The 23,178-nt window shown below is 33.7% G+C and overlaps 1 protein-coding gene and 1 non-coding gene across 6 annotated transcripts in view; one reads left to right on the top strand and one right to left on the bottom strand.

Moving 5' to 3' along the window:
• Ark2n (arkadia (RNF111) N-terminal like PKA signaling regulator 2N) overlaps window positions 1-23,178 on the bottom strand; it is an 85,235-nt gene that overhangs the window by 16,774 nt on the left and 45,283 nt on the right. For 4 of the 5 annotated variants that reach the window (XM_047526335.1, XM_047526334.1, XM_047526333.1 and 1 more), the window contains one exon: window positions 2,526-2,696. The exons of the other annotated variant lie outside the window; for it this stretch is intronic. In XM_047526335.1, the coding sequence (XP_047382291.1) occupies window positions 2,526-2,696 (171 nt within the window). The remainder of the gene's footprint in view (window positions 1-2,525; window positions 2,697-23,178) is intronic. 5 annotated transcript variants of the gene reach the window in all.
• Window positions 17,929-18,002, top strand: Trnaa-cgc (transfer RNA alanine (anticodon CGC)). The gene has a single exon. It is a non-coding gene; the product is annotated as a tRNA-Ala (tRNA).

Here is a 23,178-nt window from a genome sequence, read left to right as displayed (position 1 = left end):
CATAAAACAAGCTCAAAGTTAACAAAATGATGAACTAAAAGAAAGTTTCAAATGATTACCTGAGTGGAATACCAAGTAGTTTTAAAACACACTTGTTTACAGATTCATAACACACAAAGTAAAAATACACAAAGAAATACACAAGAATGTCAAACACTAAATGTCAAATTTAGGATGGTTCTGGGGAAAAAGGAAGAACAGAGTTCAAGACATTGGTACTTCTAGGCTGGGAGATAGCTCAGTCGGTAGAGTGCTTGTCTTGCAAGCATGAGGCCCTGGGTTTGATCCCCAGTACTGCAAAAAAAAAAGACATTGGTACTTCCCTCCTTACACACTTTTGCAATGGTACAGTTCTTAAAAACAATGGTAGGTCCCTGGGTAGGATGTTTTAAATAAACAAGCTAACAATTACAGTGTGACCTCCATATCCACAGGTTCCACATCCACAGATTCAAGCAAATGCAAATGGAAAATGTTGGAGGGATGGGGGACTGTGACTGTACTAAACATACAAATGTTTTTCAGATCATTACTCCCAAAACAATATACTATAAAAACTATTTACAAAGTTCTTATAATGTATTAGGTATTATAATGTATTAAGTAATCTAGAGATTATAATTACTGAAAGTATACAGAGGATTATGCACAGGTTATATGCAAATACTATACCATTTTATATACAGAACTTGAGCATCCTTGGATTCTGAGATTCATGAAAGTTCTGGGACCAACTTCCTATAGATACTAAAGGACTGTATTTGAATCTGAAAATGTAAATGCTATCCCTGATAATGGTAACTTTACAGATGTTTTAAGACCTCAAACCTTCACTATTTGGTTGAAGCAAATGAAACTGCTAGGTTTGTAATAGATCAAAATAATTCCATATTGGTTCAACTTACTATTAAAATTCTCTATATGAAAAGCAAAACATTGAGAATCACTTTGGTTTTTGTTTGTTTCTTTTTTTTTTTTCCTCCTTTTGGTACCTAGGATTGAACTCAGGGGCACTTGACCACTGAGCCACATTCCCAGCCCTATTTTGTATTTTCATTTAGAGACAGGGTCTCCCTGAGTTGCTTAGTGCCTTGCTTTTGATAAGGCTGGCTTTGAGCTTGCAATCCTCCTGTCTCAGACTCCCAAGTCACTAGGATTACAGGCATGCACCACTGCACCCAGCTGAGAATCATTCATTTTTTTTTTTCCTACAAGAATTTACTATAACATGGTCCATATTAAATGACAAACTAAGGGAACAGGTACATAAAACTGAAGAAGAAACTGACTGAATCATCAATGGATAAAGAACAAAAATAAACCATCTACTAAACAGAACAAATTATATAGCTTACAAACACACATTGTACAAAATGTGAGTCAACCTACTGTCCTTTGACGTAAAGTATTATTAATTCTTTTCAAAGTACTATGTATTCATTGTATTAGTAAATCCTTAAAAAGACCCTTCTTGGACACAAAAATATTTATACATATAAAAACCAAAGTCCAGAGAAGAAATGATTGGTCCAAGATCAAACAAGCAAGTTAGCAATCAAAACAAAACCAAAATTAAATCTGGGTGCCGGTTCAAAATCGGACACAATAACTTAATCAAAAGGTCAACAAAGATTATAAGAGGAAGAATTCAGGACAATGATCAAAGGCATACTGTTACGATATAGAGCATTCCAAACTATTACTCATTTTGGGGGTAAAAATATAAAACTCATTTTCCATAAAAATATTTTAGATAATGATTAAACTAACAAAGACTTAGTACATAAATCAATGCACATAATCCTCCAAAAGCACTGAAGAAAATACACACTATATATAAGCAGTCTGTTTTCTCATTCCCTCCCCTTTTTAAACTTAAGTACGAGAACGTTTTTTTAAAAGGTTTAAATTAGAATGAATGTTTGAGGAAGATATTGAAGGAACCATGGAGGCACTGTGAGAAGTTTCCAAAGGAAACAGCAGTGGGCTTTTTAGTGAAAAATACTCTTAATAATAATACAGAACCAAGATAAATAATTTAAGACAAGGACAAGGAGAAGAAATTTTTTTTCCTGAAATAACAGAGGCAGAAATCGAAAGGGTTAGACAAGACAAAACAGAACATCAAACAGAAGAACTGGTGATAGCACTGCAGATGAAAAGCTTCCTACCAATGTTGCAGGTTGCTATCCAGAGTTAAGTGACGAAAAGACTAGCCAAAGAGTATAAGAGTACCCGGATTTTTTTACATATGTTGGGCATTTTTAACTCAAGAAATATGCCTACTGAAATCTACTGATGCCTATAATTAACATCTTATACATTTTTATTTTTACTTCCTTCTGATTACAAAAGATGATATGCTACCCAATCTTTTCAGTTATCAATGGCAGCCTGGTTAGTCACAAACATTTGATGCTAGATGGTTCTGGTATGGCCTGCTCTCCTCAGCAGGATCCAAAACCAGGAGATACAGCTGCCAGGACACATGCATGTTACATCATTAGAGAAGGGGGAAGACCAACCTGCCTCAGCATTCAGCCCGCTGGTTCTCCAGGTAGCTCCTGTGTCCTGGCCGCCTACAGAATTAGTGTGCTCTTGAACTACTGCAGCCGCCAATAAATTGTCCACATTTACCACTTCTGGGTCAGAGCTGGTGTCAGACATATCAAAATGAGCTACAACTGGAGGTCCATCTAGGGAGGAAAGAAAATGTATACTTGTATCTAACTTGTGGGGAGAAAAACACTTCTGAAACTAAACAAGAATCCTCTAAATGTCAATTACCTTTAACGTATTATTATCTGACTAGAAAAGCTAAACTTTACACATCTAATATTTTGTCATGATGTGAAAGTGAAAAAGATAATTCAAGTTTACAAAGATGAAGGACACATTTTGGAAGGAGGAAAAGGAGTGTTATTATGAAGAACAGAAGACAAGACTATACTGAACAATGTTACACTGAATTCCTGTCAGACTCCTAAAGAGCAACAGATTAAGAAAAAAGGGATGACTCCACAAAGAAAGTGATACTGACTTTTTAAAGGAAAAATCTGGTGTAAACTATTAAAACACAATTTATTATTTTAAGAAAATGAATCTCGTTCTTTCTCTTTGTAGTTAAAACACTAATAGATTCAGTGAAGAAAATCAATATATATTTTCCGACTTACTAAAGAAATAAAGTTAACACTACAGCTCCTTATCTAGTAAAGCACTTTTATAGTAACGGGATGATACATACTCTACAACACTCTACAAAAAGGCAATACCTACACAATTCATTTTCTGAATTTTGCTTTAGATGTCTGATAAGAGATATTAATAATAACAGATGTTCCTTACAAGACATCTAAAGCAAAATTCATCTAAAGCAAAAAATACGCACACGCATACCTATATAAAGCTCCTGAGAAAGACAACTAGCTCACACTCCAAGTAAATGATATGCAATCTTATGAATGATTTTAGAAAAAGACATAAAAATTCTTACTGGAAAAGTAAGAGATCTCTCCCATCCCCAATTCACCCTAACTAGTTGAAAAACCCAGCTGAATTTCAAAGAAATTACACTGCAGCAATTCATGCTAACATAACTCAATATTCATGCTTGTAAAAGAGATACATGCTTTAAAATGCTAATGCTACCCTTTTCCTAACATGAGAGCAAAAGCAAAAGTAGTTTGCATTCAAGAAATCCCTCTACTACCCCCATTTAGAATAAAGCTAAAATTAAGGAATGTTGTTTCCCTCCCCAACAGCTACTTTATGAAGTGCAAGCAAACCATTTATTTCTGGTTTTTAATATCATCCAAAAAATTAATATTAAACACACCTACTTTATGAAACTTTTGTCTGAGAAATGTATGCCAATGAATTATAAAAATATAACACAATGAAGAATTATTTTTAATACATACATCCATTGTGTAAACTGTCACTGTACAAGAACATGGAACACATCTTAAGTATTTATTACTTCGAACTAAGCACCTAATAAACCATAGGTTTATGTAGCAACATCTTTAAAATAAAAGTGACCAAACATAAAGCAAATGAATTGTTAGGTGCCACTGTATAAAGAACATACATGTCACAATATGAAATTCTGACGATCATGGTAATTTTAGTTGGCTACTCAAAATAATTTCCAGTTCCCCTGATAGGGTAAATCAAGTTCATCAAAGACCATACAACGTGGTCTTGGTATCGGCTGGTAATAGATTTTAGTTCAAATGGAAAAAAACTGGGCTTTTTGTTTGAGGTTTTTCTTTTCTAAGAAAGAAAAGAAAGCTTCATGATTCATGGAGTTTTCGTCAGAGTTCAAAATGATTATTATGGGATCAAGATACTGCGTGATGTCCAAATACTTAGGTGCAAAAGATATGAGGGCCAAGTACAATATTGACTATTTGACCATGCATTCTATTTAAATAGGCTTTGTGGATTTTTCAGGAATTTGCAATAAATTATTTAGTGATTTAAATTTTATCACTAATACCATTCTGAACTTCTTGTCCTCATATTCCCCACCTCCACCCCAAATTGAGGCACTAGGTCAACAGTCAAGTCAAAATTGTACCACTCCTACATGTATAATCATGCAAAAAGGTTTAAGTGTATATATCCATGCAGAGTGACATCACCTACCCATGGAAATAACTTGTCTGAAAGTCTTCATCAGTAGAAAATACAAGCAAAAACTTGTTATGTGGCTTCATTCTTGTATCTTCCATATTTCCAAACAGCATACCTTATAACTTAGCTTAAATTTAGCATTTATCAAACAAAGACAGCAAAATTTTCATATTTTAAATACATGTAAAAGTTAAATTATGACCACTGTCATTTTTCATTTCCAATATATTCAAACAATGACAAGTCAATACTATATAAACTTCACTGAAAGGGTAATGATTATCTTTCCAACTTTCAAAGAAAAACCACAATTAATGATCCTGTACTCCAAGTCATCTCATACCAATCATTAGCAAACCAAGATTAAATAGGATATGTTTAAAGCACTTAGCATCAGGAATTATACTCTGAACAAGTAAGAGAACACCAGTTAACTAAAGGTGACAAATTGTGTGCGTGTTGAAACAGCATCTTGCTATGCTGCCCAGGAGGACCTCAAACTTGTCATCCTCCAGGCTCAGATTCCTGAGTAACTGAAATTACAGGTGTGTGCCATACCTAGATGTGACATTCTTTTGAAAGGTGATTCCTGCTACACAGGTAATATTTTGTAATGATTTCATCTTCCTTTAAGAAGTAGTATCTCTTAAAGGAAAAGAGGAAAAAAAAAAGAAAAAAAAAAAAAAAAAAAACCCAAAGAAGTAACTAGGAAAACTCAGCACTGATAGGAGGAGTTCTAAGTTCATTACAGGATAGAACAAACATGAGGATACCATCCTTGCTCTCACTTGATTATTCCTCTATACTGTTAAAACATTGGTACTGCTACTAACAGACTGTTTTGATTTTCAAGAACATCAAAAATAGTCATTTAAATTTTACATGGAAATAAGTCCAATTTAAGATTTAGTCATTAACATGAACACATTCCAGGCTTACAACATTTAAGGTTACCCAATCTGCACATTCTCCCAGCTGCCAACTCTGATGTGTATCACAATTCTTAAATGTAAATAAACTTACTAGCTTTCCTAAATCATTAAAAACACCTCTCTCTAAAGGTAAATTTAACACAATTAGTTAATTACTATTCAATCTATAGTTAATCCAGGCACTGTTTTCTAATTGGAATCATTTTTGCTATTTGTTACAAAGTATAGGGGGGCGGGTCAAGCAATTTACCAACTACTTTTTATTTAAGAACATCAATTCATACATATTATATTACATATGTTTGCAACCTCTTACTAATCTCCTAGCCTACAAAATACCTTTGAACTTTTCAAATACCAAAATGCTAATATGGGTCTGTGTTGTCACACATTCCTATAGTGTTCCTCTTTTGTGACCTCAAACCTACATTATTGCCATCAAATGTTAAATGTTTAGTGAAATCAGTTACCTTATCGAATATGTTCTAATGTGGAAAAAACCTGAAACACAAAGCAAAACAAATCCTAACTTTTCCTTTACTATGTTTATCCATGACATGTTTCTCTTTTCAAGTCTGACAACCAGAAGTATAGCTTTTAAAACTACATAAGATACAATTTGCCATTCCTATTGTACAGTTGAGCAACATGAGTTCCAATTAGACAGAACCAGAACAGTACAGTTGTTCACGCTGTCGAAAGAAAAATAATATACAGGAAAAGCCTGGAAGTACAGCACAGGGGCTACAGATTTCTGGATGCAGATTAAAGCCCTCCCCTGTCCCCTCACTTTAGCTGTGTGACTCTGATAAATTATTTCACTCCTCAGTTTCTTCACAGGTTATGATGAGGGTTAAGAAAGTCCAGGATCAACCAGAGTTCAAATAGTGGATCTACTGCCCTACCTTTCCAGCCACTACAAGCAGAGCTTGCCCACTTCAGTATTTGCTTCCTTTTGCATGTACACTCTGCTGAATACAGCCTACATGCATAAAGCTTGAGGAAACATCACTGCTTGGGTTGGTGCTTTACACTGCTCATTCACAAACCCAACTTGTTAAATAAATGCTTTGCTAGGATTAAACAAAATGAGGTCATCACAAATATGACATTTTTGTTTGAAATGAAATGGCAGACTATATGTAGTCATATAAAAGCATTTAAAGGGCTGGGGATGTGGCTTGCCTAGCATGCGTAAGGCACCAAGGTTCAATCCCCAGCACAGGGGTGGGTATGGGGGCGGGGGCACCAGCACTTGGAAACCAAATAGAAGCCAGGAATGCTGATGCACAACCCAAATCACAGCTACTCAAGAGGCTAAGGCAGGAGGATGGCAAATTCGAGGCTAGCACAGGCAACTTAGCAAGACCCTGTCTCAAACTAAAAAGAGCTGGGGTGTAGCTCAAGGGTAGAGCACCTGCCTAGCATGCTTGAGGCTCTGGGTTCAATTCCCATTAACACTATGTCCCACCCAAAAAACAGAAGCAAACCATTTTGCATTTGTTCATATTTAGCATCATCCTTGTCTACAGAACACTTTCACTAACGTAAGAGCTATTGGTCTCTTGTTATAAAATCTAATTAGATCTAGAATGGGAATTCCTCTTATATCACAGAGGCACTTAGGAACACCACTTTTCCTTCCCTATTGCTATATCTTAGGCTTAAGGAAAGGTGGTGCAATGCACCATTAAATGGTTTGTTCCTTTGACCTCATTTCTATGGCTATAACGTACAAAAAAGTCACAAGAAAATTCCTTTTTTCCTCTCTGCAATACATGAGCTCTCCCATCCCCTCATCAGGAAATGAAAATGTGATCTTGTTGCTGCTGAAGAACCCTACAGAGGCTCATCCTCCCTAATCTTCAAACGAACTAAGCCCAGGGCTAATTATCCGCAGAACATCAAGAGAAAGACATCATCCTCAGTCTCCATCTAGATAGTAAGATTCAAAAATGTTAATCAAAAAAGGGTTCTTAGAAATTACCTAACCAAGAGACCTAAGAAGGGGGAACATGTGCAAACGTGTGCACTGGTGCCAAGGTGTGGGCATAAGCACAGAGGGAAACGGGCAAATCTCAAGAGATGCAGAAGGGAATTTACATTTTAGAAAAAACTACAAGAAAAAAAAAAAAAAAAACGCCATTTCCATTACATACTAGAATACTTAGTAAAATGAAAATTTATATTTGCAAATGGAAAAAATACTTCTGCTACATTTTCAGTACTATAAATCAAACAGAAAATACATGCATAATAATCTGAAAAATAGAAGTCATTGTCAAAGCATCTCAATGAATTACATTAACTGAAGACATTATTATATAAAAAGTGCCATCTCCTAAAAAACAATCTTAAATACCAACTACATGCATATACTTTCTTCAGAACATCATCATAAAGCTATTTTAGTAAAAAGAAAAATGTCCAAGAACAAAGGTGTAATTGAAAATGAAATGCAACAATATGCACTGAAACTTCATGTTTAGGAGTTAAGCCACTGTTAAAATAACACCGAATCAATGTGTTTCCTACTTTTTCCATTATACTTATCTCAACTATTAAAAATTTAAACTTTATCAAGTTTCCAACATGGAAATAAAGTTTTAGGATCACATTTGTTCTTATGTCATAATGGTAAATAACTGATTATTATACCCAGAAAAGCTATGATCTCTATGAAGTGTTCATTTACCATTCTGAAAGGATCAAATAAGTAAAATGAAAAGACTCAAGATTTTCAGAGTAGTTAAAAGTTGATGAAAAGAAAAAGACAATTTAACATACTTCACCACTAAGCTACAAAGTTAGAAAAGCTCTGAATCAAGTGGTTATTCAAAAGAAAACTAAATAATATATCTGGATATATAAGAAATACAGAAATAGGGCATTTGAAGAGATCACTATCCATGACCTATTGCTTTGAGAACTATGATGTACAGAGAAAAAAAAGTGAAATGCACTGCATTGCCATATACCTAAGAGCACAGAAATCAGACATTAACCACATTCCTGTGTATATGACATTGCTAGATTCATCCTTTCCAGCCTTCTGACTGCTCCTTGAAGTAACCATAGTCTAATTTTTGCCATTTTCCTAATATTCCTTAATTTTAATAGGACAATTTAGTAGGGTATATACTTTAAAAGAAAAGAATATTGACTTTCTATGTTTATGGTGATATTTTCTTTTTTTTTTTTTTTAATTCTTTTTTTGGTACTGGGGATTAACTCAGGGGCACTTTACAACTGAGCCACATCCCCAGTCCTATGTTGCATTTTATTTAGAGACAGGGTCTCAACTGAGTTGCTTAGCACCTCACCAATCCTCCTGTCTCAGCCTCCCAGGCCGCTGGGATGACAGGTATGCGCCACCATGCCAGGCTTTATTTCTTTTTTCAATATAAAAATTATAAAACTGAAAATCAACCTAAAAACACACATTAAATCAATTGTCCATTATTCTAATTATGAACTAATGCCATTTATTTCATTACAGAAAAGGTTTCTTTACTCAGGAACACCTAATGTTAACTACTTTTAGGAAATCACTAATATAACAAGACAGCTGGGCGATAGCTCAGTCAGTAAAGTGCTTGCCTTACAAGCAGAAGGCTGTGGGTTCGATTCCCAGCACCACACCAAAAAATAATAAATATATATACATATATATATATATATACACATAATATATATATATAATATATATAAACAAAGACATTGTCCTTAACAGAATAACAAGAAACATTTCTTTTTCAAAATTTTTATTTATCTAGGTTAGGTACACTTCAAATGCACAGATGTGTAGAAGATATAAGGAAACAGTAATTTGATAATGCTTCCCGGATCTTAAAAGTTGTAATAAGACTTCATCACCAAATACACTTCTTAATGGACCATTCCTTCGTTTTTTTATGACATCCTCTATTTTACACTGTAGAAATTTAATACAAGATGAAAATATCTACTCAGTAATTATAAACTACTAGTTTGGTGCCTATTCCCACTAACTATCCTAAACTTCTGAGGAAATAAGAACAGAAAGCAAGAAAAAAAATGAAAAGTACAGAAACTCTAAAGCTTTTCATGTTATTTACAACTCAAAAGTTCATAAAACTTCCAAGCAAATTAAAATGACATATTATCTCTAAAAAATGACTAAAGTATATATGCCTTTTTATTTTTTTGGGTACCAGGGACTGAACCCAAGACGCTTAACCAACTGAGCCACGTTCCCCAGCCCTTTTTAAAATATGTTCTGTTTAGAGACAGGGTCTCACTGAGTTGCTAAGTGCCTCACTAATCTGCCTGAGGCTGGCTTTGAACTTAAAATACTCCTGTCTTACCCTCCTGAGTTGCCGGGATTACAGGCATGCACCTATATGCCATTTTTGAAAAGGACTTTAAGAATTTTAATTTAAGAATAATCAAATTTTCAAAAAACATTAATAAACATATAATGAATAAGTTTAATAAACTTGCTGGAATTATTTTGATGCTGTTTCTGACATGTGGCACTCTGCAAAAGCTTTTTAACCATGCCCACAATGTACTATACAAATAACTTTAAGAAGAAGGAAATCAACATGAGCTCAATAAAATATAACAGGTACGATTACTTTAAAAGGTCACCTTGTGCTGGGTGTGGTGGCACACACCTGTAATCCCACTGACTCAGGAGGCTCCCGCTTCAATCCCAATTCAAGGTCAGCTTTAGCAATTCAGGAAGGCCCTAAACAATTTTGCGGGGCACCCTCCCACACACACAATCTCAGAATTTTAAAAAAATTAAAGAGGCTCTGTGATAAAGTGCCCCTGGATTCAATCCTCAGTACTACAACCAAAATAAAATGTCATTTTACTAAAGTAACTTGTCATAATTTTCTAGTCTAAACAAAGTGATAACATTAAGTCTGCTTACCTTCTCTCTTATAATTTTAAATTAACTATATCATTAGGCAAAGTCAACTATATATTAAAAATGAAATATCACTGCCAGGGTGCACTGGCACATTTCTGTAATCCAAGCTACTTGGAGGCTGAGGCAAAAGGATCACAAGTTTAAGGCCAGTTTGGCAGATGAGCAAGATCCTATCTCAAAATAAAATAATGATTTTGCATACAGCTTTTACATGTCAACTGAGACAACTATAAATCTGCTGTTAAGTCTATGTAATTAGGAAGGAAATGAAAAACACAAGAAAATAAATTGGTTCTCGTATATTATTCTATTCAATCTGATAATAAAAAAAATTTTTTTAAGTTCAAAATATTTGGTTTTTTAAAAGCCCTTTTTTTCTCCTGTTTTCAAAATATTTTTTAGTTGTCAATGGATCTTTTTAAATTTTATTTGTTAATATGCAGTGCTGAGAATCAAACCCAGTGCCTCACACATGCAGGCAAATTGCTCAACCACTGAGCTACAACCCCAACCCTTTCCTCATGTTTAATTACCATAACTAGGTTTACATGAGGGCAATTCTTTTTACCCACATACCTTTGGGAATGAATACTATGCTAGTGACCTGAATCCATTAGCATAGTTAACAGCGTACAGTACTTGCCAAACATAACATTACAGCAAATGCCAATTATTTCAGATTTCTGATCATGGGTATGCAAGTGCATACAGACTCACATATACAAATCCCTGAGATTAGGCTCATTTCTCTGATTTGAGAACAACAACAGATAAGCTTCTAATTTTAAAAAATATATACAAATATTCAGTCTTAAACTATTAATTTAATCATTTTGTGTTCTAAATTACATTTATTTGAGCATTTGAAGTTACACTCCATTTTAACAATGCACATAAAATATGCATTAATATGATTAAGAAAGTTATTAATACTTAAGTAGCTCAAATAACCAGAGCATTCTAATCTGCTGGTTAAAGTCTATTAAGATGATTAAGTATCTAATGTTCTAGAACAACAAATTAGTAAAAACTAGGCAAAAATATATTTAACTTTGGTGAGGGGATAATGCCATCTAAATACTACCAACTAAAGAGAAATACTACAAGAATACTACAAGGAAATATCCATAAATTTTAACGGCCAGTAACAGTTATAACTATATTTTTTTCCAAACACCTCTCAAGCATTTCTTTAAAAATTCAGTAATTTTTTTTAATGCAGCAACTCTATTAAGTCTGCAACTTAAGTCATTTAATTCTCTATTCCATGAGGGGGAAAAAAGCTACAAGTGAAAATAATCTTCTGATAGATTAAAGAAAATTCCATATGCTTACATTAGAGAGATGAAACACTCTGAATACAATATTTTATTCTTAAATAGAAAGCACTTCAGCCATGTCCAGATTAGTGTGTAGGATAAAAGATGTTTCCTGCCAGTATTAGCCCTTGATAGACTGTAAATAAATCCAAACAGGAAACACTCTTTAACCTACTTAAAATTCTAGAAACACTAAAGAAATTCAAGAGAAATGAAGGAAGGACCACTAGTCACTTAAATAATACCTAAATTAAAGAGTCTTCATCACATAATGCAAGTTTTTCTCAAGAGTAGTATACTTGTAATCTTAGGAATACAGACATTGCCTCAGTGAAGGAGAATTTGATAATATACAACATTACCTCTTTAAATGTCCATAATACAAGAACAAATTTTTGCAGAAAAAAAATTTTTAATTGTGCAATCTGGAAAAAGTGTTATCATTTTTAAGCAAAGTGTACCGTTTTTCAAAACAACAATCTTTAAAACAATAACATTATCTTTAAGGCACTGTACAAAATGAAATAATAAATTATTTTATGTATATAAAAGGGTTGTATTTCTCATATATATATATATATAAAGAATTTTTATATGTTTCTGCTATAAACTTATTCTTAAGGTTAAACTCCAAACCACAGAATGTCAATTTTACTTTAGAATAAATTTTTAATATTTTGACACATATTCTATTAATTAAAAATCAATGTATTATCATGCTCCTTCTTTCTACTGAAACCTGTTTTTAGATTTTACCCAAAATTGTGTAGAAAAGGCTTCCAAGTATTCACTAACCTTGTAAAATATTAAAAATGCTATTCTTACCTGGAATATCTAATATTAAAATGTTTTAAATTTCATTCCACTGAAATTGTATTCATTTTTTTCTTAAAGAAAAAAGAATCTACAGAACTCTTGCCCAATTATGCAATAACAAAAATTAGAATATATCATTAATACAATATTAGCAATAATTTGTTCAGGTTATTCTTAAAAGATGAATTATCTTTATAATTTGAAAATAAAAAGCACTTCAGGACATGCTTAATATATTAAATATTTTATCACAAAAAAAAAACAACTGTTAAGTGGTTGAAGCAGTTTACACATGCATGTTAAAAGTCATTTTAATGTCATACTAACATGCTGAAATTAAAGTAATATTTTCTAATGTCTTAAAGTTCATGTCTAATAAAATCTGTGATCCCAGGAGAAAGGTAAATTCCTGAAAGCATCTCAACTTTAAGATGGCAGATTAGTTAAAAATCAGTCCATCCAAAACCCGTATACTCTTTTCGATGTAAAACTTAAAATACATATAAACGAGCTGATATAGAGTACAGGGATTGTATTATCATTAAAAACCCATCCGTTATAATAACTTCTATTTTTTAGGGTGAAAAGTCTTGGTGTTAAAACCTTATGTCTACTGGTCAAATATGATAAGTCATTACACAATAAAAGTAGAGACCACCAGTCTGCTTCATCAATTTATGCATATATTTTAAACAAGTGAGCACATTAATAAGTCTTCCCCAAAGTTAACTCCCAATTGTCATGCATCGAGTTCTGAAAAGAAAAAACTAAATCACAGTTATTTTTCAATTCAAAACCAGAAGAGGAAAAAACTTGGCTTAGTCTATTACTGTTAATTTACAACCTGTGAATATTTGGACATAGAACTGAATTAAAAAGTGACAGGACTGTGATAGTGCAGTGATAAAATATGTGCTTAGCATTCATAAAAGGTGGTCGGTTCAACTTCAGGAGGAAAGAAATAAAGCACTGACATTTTTCCTGAGTACAATTACTAAAAAATACTAAGAAAAATTAAAAACTTCTTTTTACATTACACTCTAAATACACCAGTTATCTTCTTATAAACACCAATTTAGATTTTTCAGTAACTGCAACTTCATCAAGTAATAAAATTAACATGTTTTTCATACTGTCATTAAATTACAAATGCAAAGAGAAAGGCCAAGTTTCTCTTGTAAGTAAAATTAGCACAAAGCACAACTTATAGCCAGTTTAGCATTTGCAAAATTACATATGCTAATTGAAAATTTTCATTTTAATTTAGCTGTTTCTTATGACATTCCTACAAATCCTGAAAAAAAAAATACCAATATTTCTCAATTATAAGCCACAAATAAAAACATATCATGTTGCAACTTTCAATCTTGTGATATTTCTTTCCTTTGTCACACTCCATACGTCTTTAACATAGCTAAGGGACATTTATTTTCAGTACAGAGATTGAAAGCTAACAAATTTAGTCATCAGCAATTTAAAAACCCATTCAATACATACAATTGATAGAGTAACCATTTTGTCTTTATCCTCTGGAGGTACCTTTATAGTATGGTACCAGAAAATTCCACTGGATGATGTCTGCTAGGTTATTACCTCAGGTACTGACTGGGCTTTAAGTTTAAGCTCAAGTTAGTTAATCCATCCAGCAATGAAAAATACAGTAGTTCCCCTCACCCATGGTTTCAATTACCTGTAGTCAACCATGGTCCAGAAATAGTAAAAGGAAAATTACAGAAATGAACAATTCATAAATTCTAAATAGTGCACTATTCTGAGTAGTATAATAATGTCTCCTGCTATCCAGGTCAGGACATGAATCATCACTTTGTCCAATGCATTTACAATGTATATGCTACCCGTCTATATGTCACTTGGTAGCAATATTGGCTATAAAATTGAGTGACTTGGTATCACAATTTTTTTGTTCACATCACCCTTACATAGTAGTCCAACTCTAGGCTTCAACACCTACAGCATTCCTCTCACTTGCCTCATGAAGGCATTTTATCTATCAACTCATGTCATCACAAGAATGATGAGTACAATAAAAAATATTTTGAGAACATATTCACATAACTTTTATTACAGTATATTGATTTTTCTATTATTAACTTCTTACTGTGCCTAATTTAGAAATTAACATAATAGGTATAGGAAAAAATATAGTATATAACCAAAAAATAATTTTAAAAATATGGTATATATATGATTTTATTTTTTGTGGGGGTTTTGTTTTGTTTTTGTCTGTTTGTTTTTTTAACTATCCACGACTTCAGGCACCTACTGGGAGGGTTGGAATCCTCTGCCAATAAGGGAAGACTACACTATACTATTTTTCTTATACATGAAATCACACTGCAATCTAATCTGCTTTCCTTACAATATCTTACACAGTAGGTACAGTCAGTAGTTGCTCAAAAATGTAATATATTCTTCCTATGTACAAATGTTATTTATATTTTAACTCTTAAAGACTGGCAACAAACAGGTTCATTAATGACACTGGTAAAACTGATAAAAATGTTCATTCATCTTTACAGAATTATAAGACTTGAATCAGAAAGGAGTTCAGTGTATGTAGAGAATTAATGCTAAAAGATTCTCATATTATTAACTGTTTTCCTATTTGACTTTAATAAATTCCCAATTTAAATTTTTTTTTTTTGCATGAACAAGTACAAAGGTGAGAATCACTCTGATTACTATATAAGTATGATTTTACATTCCAACCTACGTAACAAACTCAAACTAAAATTGAGGACTGGGGATGAAACCCAAGGTTTGAACCCCAGCACCGTGTGTGTGCGTGAGAGAGAGAGAGAGAGAGAGAGAGAGAGAGAGAGAGAGAGAGAGAGAAAGAGAATACCTGATTTTTTAAAAAGAAACTCTTAGCAAGGCACAGTGGCATATGCTTATAACCACAGCTACTCAGGAAGTTGAGGAAGGAGGATCTCATTCAAAGGCCAGCCTGGGCAACATAGTGAGACTACCTTAAAAATGCTTTAAATAAACCGTTTACTACCTTAGTTTTCAAAACATTATGAAATGAAACTCACAACGGGCAAAAGCATATTCTTTCTCATACAATCTAAAAAGCAGATAGTTAACAATTTTGTGATAGACCCTCCTTAGATTGTTCTATAATATTCCCATTTTCAGTAATGTTAACGGGAGAGTTGTTGTGTCACTAAGAATTCTTATGTTAGTGTCACATTTCAGCAAATCATATAAATCAACAAAGGGTTGTTAGTGCTGTACTGGGAACCATGCATCCACCGTAAGTGGATGTCACCTGAAGGATGATAGGGGAAATACTTTGACCAACTAGTTGCATTTTTAGGTACCCTGGGTTCCAGCAGCTGCTTGATCTCTTCACCAGCGACAAGATGAATTAGTTTTTCCATCCATATGCAGAATTTCTTCTGTATGCTTCTGCATCTTGGAAAAACGGCTCATGCGTGGCCTCTTCTAGGATACTGCCTATGCAGTTCCTATCACACATAGTATCCCCCACATCAAGTAATCCTGGAATTTCCCCAGCACAAATGAAGTCAGCTTTAAAGACATTGAGGTCATGTGATAAAACAGTATTAATTCTGTAAAGTGTATTTTTATTAAAACATGCTTACTCAGAACAAAAGCATAAACGTTGCTAAGAAAAGCCTGATAAATACAGCACTGATAAATAGCATTTAATTCATTAGACAAATGAAAGTAACCAATTCCAAGTGAAATAATAAAAAGACTAAGATGACATTACCATTTTTCATAGCTTCAGTGATTGGGCCTGGGAGTGTGTATTCTGTTACTATACAACTGACTTAATCTATAATAGTAGTTTTCAAACTTTGCTGAACTTCAAAACCTGGAGTGATTTAACAATACAAAAACCTAAGACGGATCCAAGGTATCTGAGGTTTGTTTTGTTTTAAGCTCCCTAGATGATTTTAATGTTCTGTCTTGGTCCAGAACCACTATATCCCTGAATATTTAACTGCTCTGTGAAATTCTTAAGGATTATTTTGGCAACTGACCTGTAAACAAATTATTATACAGCTGACTGATTCTCATCAAAAGTTCCATTTAAAATTTTTTAAAAACCTATGGAAAAAACACATAAAAGACATACAGAATCCATGTATACCTCTGGGTCAGCTTTACAGAAGTCCTGTTATGTGCAATATGTTAAAGGTACTATATGCCCTATATGCCATCAAAAAGCTTTATGGTTAATTGGGATATGATACAAATCATATCCTACCCCTGTAGAGAGGTATGGCTCTGAATTGTCCTGTAAAAAGAAAACCTGTTTACATACAATGCAGCATGTTCCAAATATGCAAATATGTATGTAGCTATTAACATCGAGTAGAGGAGTGATTTCATAGGATTCTAATTTAGGATATGATCCTAAGCACATACTATTATCCTTGAGCTAGGCTAGATCATATTTGGTTTAGGTTCCTAACAAAATTAACATTAAACTCCTCATTGTCAGGGACCTATTAAAAGCATTCATTCCTCAGACCACTCTTGACCACTGTGTTCCCAGTCAATCCCTATGCTGCACACTCGGTACACAAAAATTCAATGAATAAATGATCAATGGAAACAATCAGTCTTAGCCTTATACTACCTGCTTACATCAAGAAGTTGTTTTGGGGGTGGGGAGAAGGTACCGGGTATTGAACCCAGAAGTTCTTAACCACTGAGCCACATCTCCAGACCCTTTCATTTTTTATTTTGAGACAGGGTCTCGCTGAGTTGCTCAGGGCCTTGATTATTGCTGAGGCTGGCTTTGAACTTGAAATCCTCCTGCCTCAGCCTCCTGAGTGGCTGGGATTCAGGTGTGTGCCACCACACCCAGCAAGAAATAAGTCTTATGAAGAACTGTCCTATGAAATGCTCTAATGTATTTACCTCATGGTACTTTTGAAAAGATGACTTATTTATCACACAGTAGCTGTTTACAAAGATAAAAAAGAACGCTTTAATATCAACCTCTTTATTATTGAGAATAGCTAGGTAAGTGAAATAAGTCAATCCCCCAAAACCTAAGGCCAAATGTTTTATCTGATAAGCAGATGATGATACACAGATGTGGGGGTTGGGGGGTTTAAGGAATTTTGGATTGTGCAGAGGAGCGAGGGGAAGGGTGGACAGTGGTAATAGGAAGGACGGTAGATTGAGACAGACATTATTAACCTATATACATGTATGAAAAAAATTTTTAAATATCAAAACATAAAGCTGGAAATTTTAAATAATAAAAAATTTTTTAAAACCAAAATATTCGGGCTGGGGATATAGCTCAGTTGGTAGAATGTTTGCCTCGCAAGCACAAGGCCCTGGGTTCAATCCCCAGTACCGCAAAAAAAAAAAAAAATCTGTCCCAGATGGAAGTATGGGTACTGGGGGGTCGGGGGGAATAGCTAGGGACAAAAAGAATATTTTAATCAGTCACATCACCCACTGTCTGTACCTAAAAGGCTATGGCACAACTGTTTAGCCCAATTATATCTAGCAAAAAAAAATCTCAAGAAAGCCTTGTCCCTACTGCCTCTCTAACTTCACCTTACTCCTTTTTCTTACTTTTATTCCTTACTCTATGTTGTCTTGACTTTAAAACAAACAAATAGAAAACCCTGCTGAATTCAGAAAATGGTATAAGAACACATTATGCTGGGGGCAGTGAGATAAGTTGCAGACTCATAAAGATGACTACCAGCAATAAACACTGATAACCAAGACATTTTGAGACTTTAAAGAGAGGAACTTACTTGCCCAAACCCACAGATTCCAGAACAAGAGGGCACCCAAACAGTAAAGGACAGACTTTGGGTGACAATGTAACAAATGTACACCCTAGTTCAGGATTGTGCTAGTGAGGAAGGCTGTTTATGGGGGACAGGGGAATACAGAAACTGCTCAATTCTGCTATAAACCTAAAACTGCTCTTAAAAGGTCTATTAAAAATTTACAGGGGCCATATTCTCAACTTAAAGACACACAGGTCACTTTATTAAAGTGATATATCTTATTTTAAGAAAAAGACATATTAAAAGCAACATTTATGCTTTTATATATGCAAATAATACAGGCGCTCATTTTAGAAAATAAGGTAGGAAAAGTAAATCGAAATAGTATCTTAAGTGCTTTAACACAACAAACTGCCAAAGGTAGGATACCCATCAGTAAGACTTAAAAGCTTGTAAATGAAGTTAACATCCATGTTTTAATATACAGAAAACTACATTTAAAAAACTCATGCTTTTAAAATACTCATTAAAATAGAATCAAAAGATGCTCATGCTTCTTAATATAGAACAATGCATAGTTTATGATCAATATGATTTCAAAAAACAAGACTGTTGTTTAGAACTTGATACCCATTAGCAGTAAGAGAACTTAAGTAAACCGGACTACCACTTTCACAATGGTTTTTTAGCTATGAGAGGACTTGGCATATCACTTTATTTCATTCTACTTAATTTCTGAGATGGGGTCTTGCTGTGTTGCCTAGGTTGGGCTTGAACTCCTAGGCTCAAGGGATCTCCTGCCTCAGCCTCCGAAGCAGCTGGGGCTATAGGCACATGCCACAGTGCCCAGCTCACCTTTCATTTAACTGAGAGCAGTTCTTAGTCCTGGCTACTTATTTTCACCACCTGAGGAGCTTTAAAAATGCTAATGCATGGGATCAGTGAATATCAGAAGTTTAAATATCCTCCCTGGTGATTTTAACATACAGCCAGGTTAAAGTGGATGGATTTTATCCACCTGGTTTGCATTTACTAAGTGGAAAATAGACAGTTCTTATCTGACTGTTGTTTCAGTGTTTTGTTACCAGTGTATTTATTTAGTGATTATCTTAAAGTTATCAAAATATAATCAGATTACAAAAGGCCTACAATGGGGACATGGAGCTTTTAGTCACCAAGATAGTAACTTCATAGTCTATCTAGGAAAGTGCCAATTAACGTGCTTCATGGAATTCCCTATATGGGCTTAGGGTCTTATGAGTCCCCATTGCCTAAATTATTTCAAACAATTAAATATCCAATAGATTAAGAACCCTCAAATATTCATAAGGAAAAAACAACAACAGACCACATGCCAGAGGAAAATGTGAAAAGAACATTAATAGACTGTTTATGAAAAAAATACAAATGGCCAAACATGATTTTTGAACTTTACTATATTGACCAAAGAAATCCAAAATTTCTATAAGATACAATTCTTCTACTTCATCAGCACGATTTTCTAAAAATAAATACTCAATAGCAAGAATATGATGAACAAACACCCAAAACTCCTGAATGGGATAAAATATATTTTATTATTTATTTATTTTTTGTGTGATAGTGGGGAATGAATCCAGGGTCTCATGCGTGCTGCGCAAATGCTCTGCTACTGATCCACATTCCCAGTCCTAAACTTGATACACATTTAAAAAGCAGTATGGAAGTATAAGGTCAAGAGCCCTAGGTGTTCATACTTCTACTCATGACATCAAGCTGTAAAAATGGGCCAAATAACCAACAGTAAAGAAGTTATAGTTAGCTCAATTATTCAAAATCCAAATATCCTAGATAACGGAATTTTGGTTAAAGATTCAAAATGTAACTTTAAAAGGAAAAGGAAAACAGAAGCATACCTAGTGACAAATTTTGTTATATATTATGGGAGGAAACATACTCAAATGTTGACCAAAGTGGATCTATGGGTGACTTTAATATTCTACTTGACAGTTTTCTATTCCCAAAACTTTCTACAAAGAATTTATCACTTCGAAAGAAATGTTTGTTTTAACTTCCAAGCATAGTTAATTGATCAAGTATAATAATCTCTACCACAGGAAAATTTGCAAGGTAAGACGAAAGCTTGTCATGATACATTCAGTACTTAAGTATGTCTGGTGAATAATAGGTGCTGGTATCCTAGCTTCAGCAGACTGAGCTACTCTAATGTGGTCAGGTGGATTGAGAACTCAGATATTCTTAAAAAGCTGTCCTCAACAATATCTCTGACATTCTCCAAAAGAGGAAACTAACTGAGACAATTGACTTAACCATTATGATGGGTATCATTTTTGGAACCCCACTCTAGGTATTTTATCTGGCAGACCATTAGACCACACAAAAGCAAGCAATTATAGCCAAGACAAGATAAAGCTACCTGGGGTTCACCCTATGTTAATTATGAAAACTTTTTTCCTGTTGTCCATGCACACTGATGTACGTGTCTATTCAGAGAATGACTTTCTTGAACTGAATGAAGTCTAATGCCCATTATTCATATTAAAAAATCAAAATCCCTCCAACAGATGATATAGAGCTAAAAAGTGATTTTACAGAGAAACTGCCCCACCTCGTGAAAAATAATGTTCTAATCATAAAACTGCAAAGGAAATACATAAAACACACACGCACAAAAAAAATCTATAAAGATAAATCAGACACTTGGTAAAAGTCTTAAATAACCACTTTTACATTAATTCACTACAAAAACTACAAAATTTACTATAAAATACTCTCTTGGCTCATTTCTAAGTAACTCAAATGAAAGTACTGCCAAAATTATCTGTATATCTCCAAACAGATTCTTAAACATTCACATTTCCAAAACCTTCAAGAAGAAAATGATAAAATGCTCATAATAAGCTGCCTGTCAGTTAACTGATAATATTTTTAAAAAACTTAATAAGCATATGTTGCCCAGATATCAAAATAAATTATTAAGCCTGATCATGCACAATATTAGTCTACATCTTTTCTCTTTTTAGAAGAAAATGCACTAATTGTTATATTAGTTGGCATAAGCGTACATTCAGGATAATTCCTTCAACTTTTATGCTGCCACCAAAATCTTGTAAAGCATTTTCTGAATTATCGAGTTGGTAGTACCTTGAAGAAACAGTATGGAGTAAGAAGTTTTTACTTTTTCCCTTGGTTTCCATTCTGTGTAAACAGCTGGATGCAAATTTCAACATCCAAGGTATTATTCTCTTAGGCACATCCAGTTTAAGTTTCCCTGAATGTCCATGTCATTCACTCAAGTTAGTTCATAAAACATAGTTTTTCAACAACGCTCTTGCTATACGGTTAAATGTGTCTCTCCTCTTGCCCGAAGTCATAATTGACTCAGGAAACTAAAGTGTACCTAACTTACATTAAAAAATGCACAATGTCACATTCTTTTCAGAAATAACAATATAGACAGTTGAGCTGAAGTTTCTAATATTTAAACTCGAGGTTGTTCCATCTTTGCTGCTTTGCATAATTACAGAAAAAATCATTCAGTTGTCTCATGTGAATGGCACTGCCCCAAAACTATGCAGTGCCCAACTTACATAGTCATACTCACTGGTCTGCACCTTAAACTGCCATTTGATCCTTCATCATTACCTTAGAAAACTCTGCATATTTCCAAAAGCCAAAAACTCACCAAATAGTACAAAAAATAGAAATTAAATTATAGATTCAAATTAATTTACTTTGGTGTTTGATGAGTATACAATTCAGAATAGATAAAGAGACCATTGGCATTTTAGAGGTTTTAAACAACGGTCAAGGTGGCCAAATATGACTAAAGAATACCTAACCTATTTAAATAAGCCAAACAGAATTACCCATGAAGATATTTCTCATGGCACTTCTACAATGAGTTTCTACCTTCAAAGAGAATTCTGTCCACCCATCTTCTCCCTTTCCATAAAAGGGTCACATATTGAGTAGTTACATAAAAACTATAGTTAGTGGAATGAAGTACTGTTCAAGAGAGCCATCGTGATCTTGATTAATACATTAGAACAGGTTATAAGAATGCATGAACAAGTTTATAGGCATTAATAAGGCTTTCTTTAAAAATACTACTAACTGTAAAATTGAAATATACCTAGAACCTGCCTTAGAACAACCCTGAAGTCTGCTTCTCTAGTGAGCTTCATGTAAATCCCCTCAGTGATTTTAATACAAGAAACTACCAAATGAATTCGAGATATTCAAAGAATAAAAAGCATTTCTAAAGACTGTTTAAAATTCATATTTAATATTCTATAGGGATGAGGCTTTCATTTGTAAGTTGAACACCTATAAAGTGCTTTTAAAACCAATCATTCTTACTGATGAGTTTAAATGAGTTTGGTTAGTTATAGGCTTAATTAACCAATATGATTTTTCTTGAAATATCCTTTGTACATCAGCAATATGCTGTCTTTGTGTGTAGAAACAAAACTTTCACAAAACTAGGAGGGAAAGCATAGTCACCTATAAAACTTTAGAAAACCAAAATTTCCCTCTCTTTAATGCAGCAATAAACAATATTATCATGATCTATTAAACATTAGGTAGTTTACAAAATTTTCCTAATCATTAAGAGTCTTCACCAGTGAGAATTTCCCACTTAAGAACCATTCAAATATCATCTTTCTTCCATTATGAAATTTCAACACTCTCTCTGTCACAGTACACAGTATCAGATGTGATAATACAGGGAAAGCAGGTATGTCAAACATGTAATAAATTACAGACCCTTATACCAATGACAGCTG

This window comes from Sciurus carolinensis, chromosome 15, assembly GCF_902686445.1.
Source record: "Sciurus carolinensis chromosome 15, mSciCar1.2, whole genome shotgun sequence".
Taxonomy (NCBI): domain Eukaryota; kingdom Metazoa; phylum Chordata; class Mammalia; order Rodentia; family Sciuridae; genus Sciurus; species Sciurus carolinensis.
This window is presented reverse-complemented; position numbering and strand designations above follow the sequence as displayed.